General features: G+C 48.1%; 1 protein-coding gene across 2 annotated transcripts in view; it reads left to right on the top strand.

Annotated features, from left to right (window-relative positions):
* Positions 1 to 395: 395 nt before the first annotated feature.
* STK26 (serine/threonine kinase 26) overlaps positions 396 to 6,000 on the top strand; it is a 30,105-nt gene continuing 24,500 nt past the window's right edge. Inside the window, exons 1-2 of one of the 2 annotated variants that reach the window (XM_061353233.1) lie at positions 396 to 671; positions 779 to 894. In XM_061353233.1, the coding sequence (XP_061209217.1) occupies positions 853 to 894 (42 nt within the window). In that variant the 5' untranslated portion in view covers positions 396 to 671; positions 779 to 852. The remainder of the gene's footprint in view (positions 672 to 778; positions 895 to 6,000) is intronic. The other variant, XM_061353232.1, reaches the window with a different exon arrangement.

Genomic DNA, 6,000 nt, shown 5'->3' with positions numbered 1-6,000 from the left:
CCCCTTGGACACAGGGGCTTGGGGCAAGCTGCTCCAGTGGAAGGGGTCCCTGCCAGTGGCAGGGGTCGGAGTTGGACGAGCTCTGAGGTCCCAACACAAACTGTGCTGTGTTTCTATGAAAACACCGACTCACTTTTTCTCCCCGTCCGCCTGGGATGCAGGACCGGGGGTACCGGCGGTGCTGCGGGGCGTTTGGGCGCCCAAGGGGCTACGGCCGCGTGCCCGGTACAGGCGCTGTGCCCCGGTCCGCGGGGCAAGACCCCCGAACAGCGCCCGACACGAGCAGCCCGTGCGAGAGCCCCGACACCGAGCCCCCTCCGTGCCCCGGCCGGGGGCGCCCGAGGGGGCGGGGTCAGTGACGCCGGGGCCCGTGCGGCGGCGGTGGCTCCGCCCCGCGAGGCCGGAGCTGAGACGGAAGCAGCCGCCGCCGCACAGCAGCCAGCGCCTGCCGCCGCAGCCCGCCATGGCGCTCTGAGTCCGGCCGTGCCGAGAACCGCCGCCCCGCTCGTCTCTCCGGGGAAGCCCCGAGCAGCCGCGCCGGCACCGGGGATAGGGGGGCATGGGCAGGGCGAGGGCCGCTGCTGGGAGCTCGGCGGGCATGGCAGAGCGGCGCTAGGGATCCCCCTTCCCGCTCGCGTCGCGCAGCTCGGCCCCAGCCCCGCGGCCGCGAGGTGAGCCGGCGGCGGGCGGGGGCTGCCGGGCAGGGCGGGCCGCAGGGGAGGGAAGGAGGGAGCGCGGCCCGCGCTAAAGCCGCCTCCCCGCCGCTTTGTCCTTGCAGGCCCCGCCGCCGCCCAGGAGCAGGGAGGCCGAGAGAGGGGAGCAGCGGGCGGCGCCCGGCCGCCGCAGCCCGCCATGGCCCACTCGCCCGTGGCGGTGCAAGTGCCCGGCATGCAGGTGAGCTCCGCGCCGCGCCGGACCCAAAATGGAGGCGAAGGGCCCGGGCTCGGGCCCGGCTCCGGAAGCGACGCTCGGAGGCCGCCGCCGGGGCGCAGGGTCCGGGGGACCGCGGGTGGGCGAAGCCGGGCTGGGCGGCGAGGCCGGGCCGCGGGGAGGCCTCGCTCGGCCTAGGTAGGAGCGTGGGCCGGAGCCCTTGCTGAGCTGGGGTAATGGGGGGCCCAGCTCCACGGGGGGCCGCGTACCTGCGGCCAGCCCCTCGGAGGCGAGGGTGCCTTCTCCCTCCGTCCCCCCTTTGTTCGGGGTTGGCCGCGCTGCACCCAGGAGCACGTAAGAGCTTCACAAAGTGATTAAAGGCGCCCTGAAGTTAATGGCAGGGTGTGTGGGTGTGCTGTACATGACAGGCCGGGCTCGCCGGCAGCCGTGCCTCCTGCAGGACTTCCCCACCAGCGTGTGCCGGGCCTGCAGCGAAACCTCGCCGGGACCTCGCGGTTAGTGGTAGGGGTAAAGGCGAGGTGCGGTGGGGATACAGCAAAGGGAGACGTCACCTGGCAGACACAAGCTCTTCTGTTCGGCCGGGGATGAGACCTGGTGTCATTTCTGTGTGGTATCTGCGCAGGAAACAAGCAGGCACGTGTATTACTGATCTTTCATAGCAAAGGTGGAACATCTCTGTCTCGTTGTACTTATTCTGATAGATAATCTAGTAGAAGGTGGGTCAGGAATCTTTTATCAACCTTAAAGGAGCTGAGGACTAAGCTCATTTCAGTGCTGACTTTGGCTTGTCAGATGCTGTCAGTATTTTGAGCTTTCTGTTTTAACTTCTGGATTATCCCTACGTGTATAATATTGGAGGGGTTCTTTTTTAGTTCAGGTGACATAGAAGCCTTTATGAGATACCTCTTACGTATGTAAGACAAGTACAGAGGTTTCAGAACAGAAAGTTAAATTATCTTTTGCTCAGGTATCTTTGCTGCTTCTAGAAAGTGTACGGTTGATGTGTAAACAGTATTTGTAGATTAATTTAGACCAGTTGCAGCCTTAAGGTTTGGCTTTACCTTTCTCATGTCTCATAATTCGCAGACTTCCTGAAATCAGTTAAACTTTGGTCACCCTCTGACTTACTGTTACAAGAGGACACCAACCACATTTTCTCAGTCTCCTTTGTTCCATTAGTATGTCCGGGTTACTGCTGTAGTGGTACATCCTAAAGAAACTTGATGAAAGTTTTCGAGGCTTTAGCCTGGGCTTTGTTTATTTACATCCTCTGGGTTTGAGTGTGTTTTCTGTCTGTGTGCCTGTATTTGGAAACTTCTATTTCAGCATCTGAGTTTGTCAGTTTCTTATTTTTATATCTGCTTAATGTATAGTTGTCCTGTTTTCCAGAGCTGCCCTGTCATCACAAAAGGACCCTGAAACTATTTAAGGTTCTGTTTCCCATTGTTATGTCAATAAACTTTATGTAATAGCATACTGAGTCCCGTAAGTATTGTTAGATTAACCCAGACCCCTTTGCATATCTGTATGTTTAAAGCATTCTATTAAGCTGTTATATATATATATATATATATATATATATATATACATACAGCTGCACAGAATTAAAATACAATTTTCCCATGCTGACCTTTTCTTATAAAGATTTTGGCACAAGTCCTGAAAGTTTTAGAATACAAAGAAACAGAATTTGGTGTAAAATTAATCTGCTCACTCTTTTAGAAGAGTCGTAATGCAGGGGTGTTCCTCATAAAAAAAAAAAAAAACCAACAAAACAAACCCAAACAGCAGCTGTTCTAGAGGAGTGTGATAGTCTGAGGTACAAGGGTTACTTCTTTTGTGGATTTGAGGGTTTTTTAACCTGTTCAAAATAGTCACGATCATCCAAATGATGATAAGAGTGTCCTTGCTTCTGCTCAGTATTAAAGTAAGTGCATGATAATCAATTGAAGAAGGGTTAAACAGGTTTTTCTGTGATGGAAGAAACCCCTTGTTCTGTAGTCAGTACTGAGTGGTGCCTTGTATTGAATGTAACAATTGGGAACTGAATTTGGCAGAGAATGTGTCAGAGGTTTGAAGTTTTCAGCTTTGTGTTCTTCTATTTCCCTCCCATTTCATTATACACAAAGTATCAACAAAACTCCAGATACAATGTGTTACATAATTTCCATTCTCCAAAGAAAAGATTTTGACATTTTATCACCAGAGTGTAACAGAAGCCTTTTTGACTGTTTTTAAAATCTCATGAAGAATCAGCTTCCATTAAAAAGAAGCCAAACGTAGAAAACTACAGGAAGTTATATAGCGCTATTTTGGTGAACTCTGACTTTTGGTACCTTGGCAACAAAGGAGGACCCAGAGGTAGTATTATCTGCTGCCTTTATGAGTAGTTGCAGAACCATTTGTTTATGTAGTGGTTGTGTTCTGTTTAACCTGTCTTGTGTCTCTAACGAAACCAAATCTTATACCTAACAATTCCTGCCTGTGCAAATAACTTCCGAAACACATTCCTTTTCCTCACTCCTTTGGAAAGCCTCTGCTTGATCCAGTTGTATGATGCTAACTTATCCAGCTTGCCAAACTTCTAAACCCATTCAATAAAATCAGAGTGCTCGGTGAATGTGTAAGATGACATACACTCTGTGATGTGTGAGTGCTCTGAAACTGAGCATGACACCAAAAACAGTGACATTTTAGACAGAATCGGAGATGACAGGAAAGAATGGATAGTTGATGCAGCTACAGCAGCACAGTTAAGGTGTCCTGATTACATGAAGCACAGTTTGCAAGGAGCCTGAATGTCAGGTTAGTTTTTATTCAGTAATGTCACTGTACTGTTCCTTATGATAAAAATATTCAAAGTAATTCTTCGTCTGGAATGCTTTGAGATCTCGCAGTGAGTCTGCTGGCACTGGCTTCAAGGAATCCAGTTGAACTCATGCTGAGTGTTTCTGGATGTGGCTTGCAATAGAGGTGTTGGAGCCTGCCTGGGTCTTTACCAGCCCAGGCCCTGTACTGAAAACAGGTCTGGAGTGGAGGTGTTCGACCCTTTGTAGTAGTCCTGCACTGCTGCTTTCCTCTGGTCCAGCAGGCAAAATGTACAAGTGTTACTCAGTCATTTCACATGGATGCATTTTTTATGAACTTACTGGCGCATCTCATACAGTGCTCAGGAACCTCTTTCCAAATACAAGAGATTGAAAACTGTAACTTAAAAGTGAGCAGCAATTAACTTTTTTTTTTTGTTGGATAGTGAGGAAATTCTTTTGTTTGTTAGCATCCTAAACTCTCAAGCCAGTCTGTAAGCTTCAGCAATGGAGCATCATTCAAGTAATAAATGCCCTTTTCAGCTGGTAGTTTCCCTGTATGAACTTCCTTTCCTATTCTAATTTTGTGTTTGAAATCTTAAGTCTATGAAGTATTAATTCCTGATCAAAATGTTGGTTCTTATTTGTGTTTTTTCTTGTCAGTTTGCGTGTCTTTGGAACCAGGTTTGGGACTTCATTTCTCTTTATTGCTGCTGTCCTACTCATCTATAAACACTTTCTGTTTCCTTTCCCATGGCTTTGTTGATATCTCCTGATCCTGTATGGCAGTAGTATGAGTGAGCCAGAGAGGTTATTTAGACCTGATCTCCATCTGTTTTTATTGGCATTCAGGCTGTATCACAATAAAGAGCCTAACTTCCTCAAAGCAGAGCAGCCAGAAGCATGTGACCTGTCAGCCAGTGTACTCTGATTCACAACTGAAGGCTTGCTTGATTAAATACAAATCTGGATGTAAAGGTGAGCTTTGCACTCCGGGCTGCCAGTTGACAGACTGGCTGTAGGACGCTGCTCACTCAAACAGCCTCAGCCTGGAGAGTCTCTGTCCCTGCTCAGAGGCAGTTGGTTTATGGGTAGCTCCTGAATAGGTATGGATAAGTTAAAGGAGAGGTGGCATTTCATATTGGAAGTGGTGGTCTTTGGGGGGAAAAAATATATTTTCTTTCAAATTAGTGTACTTGTAGAAGTGGGCTCTTTATGTATGGCGCCCGAAGCTAGTCTGAAAGTGTGTCAGATTTCTAGTAAACCTTATGCACTGAAGTTACAAAAATGACTTCTATTAAGAGCAAGCAGTCTATTACTGTGAGATGTTTAAAAGGTAGGCATCAGAGGAACTGAAACGTTTAAAGAAAGGTCCGTTCACAGTTCTGTTAATTTTACCTCTGTCCTAGGAACTGAGCTAGCAGTGCCTAGAAAACAGGAATCTCTTATGATTAAGCTAGGATGGACTAGAGTGGTTTTTGGTTGCTAATGCTTTGTCCAATTTCAGCTCCTTGATGTGCGCTGTGAGCCTCAGCACAGGCGGACTGCAGGAAGATGGTAGTTTAAGACCTGTGGAGAACATGCCTCCCTGCTACTTGAAGCAGATATGCATTAAAATATTTGTGGAATTCAACACTGTGGTTGTTCCTTTCCTGGCTGTGCTTGGTGTACAAACTGTATCGTACCTAATAGCAGTCTGCTAACTCAGCTCAGGTTTTTCTAGCTGAATTTGATTCTTCCATCTTCTGTGTTGTGATGAGTTACCCTGATGAAAAAGTAGGGCTCAGTCATACTTGTGCTGTCTTGCTGTTATCGAAGGAGGAGGCTAGAGGAGGCTCTGGAAAGTGTTTGATGCATGGGAGCTGTGTAGGTATCGTCACCTGGAATCCAGCAGCTGTTTTTATCAGGTCTAGAAGGAAAAAATCCACAGCAGATTTTTGCTGTTGTTTTTTTTTTGTGCAGATTTTAGTTCTAAACACAGTGAGTGCACTGACCTGGAATTCAGAGGCAAATCTGCCAGAGCTGCAGAGAGCACAGAAACCAAACTCAACTCTTCCCACCTTAATTTCTTTGCTGTTCTCTATTATGGTATACTCTCAGGTTTAGGCAGAGGATAATTCCTCCCAGAAGCTAAAAACATTACGTCTGAAATGAGACTTTTAACTTCTAGACATGTATAATTGTTACTTGTTCTGTTGAATTTAACATTGAAAAGGTTCTCACTGGCTGTTCTTGAACTCCAGCATCTCAGCTTTACAAGCCGTGATAAAAGGTGTGGTATTTTTCCTTTTTCTCAAAAAGG

This window comes from Neopsephotus bourkii, unplaced genomic scaffold (assembly GCF_033783945.1).
Source record: "Neopsephotus bourkii isolate Nb327-2 ecotype Australia unplaced genomic scaffold, CSIRO-AGI_Nbou_v1 NB_668, whole genome shotgun sequence".
Taxonomy (NCBI): Eukaryota; Metazoa; Chordata; class Aves; order Psittaciformes; family Psittacidae; genus Neopsephotus; species Neopsephotus bourkii.
Note: the sequence above shows the minus strand (reverse complement) of the source record. Positions and strands in the feature narration are given on the sequence as shown.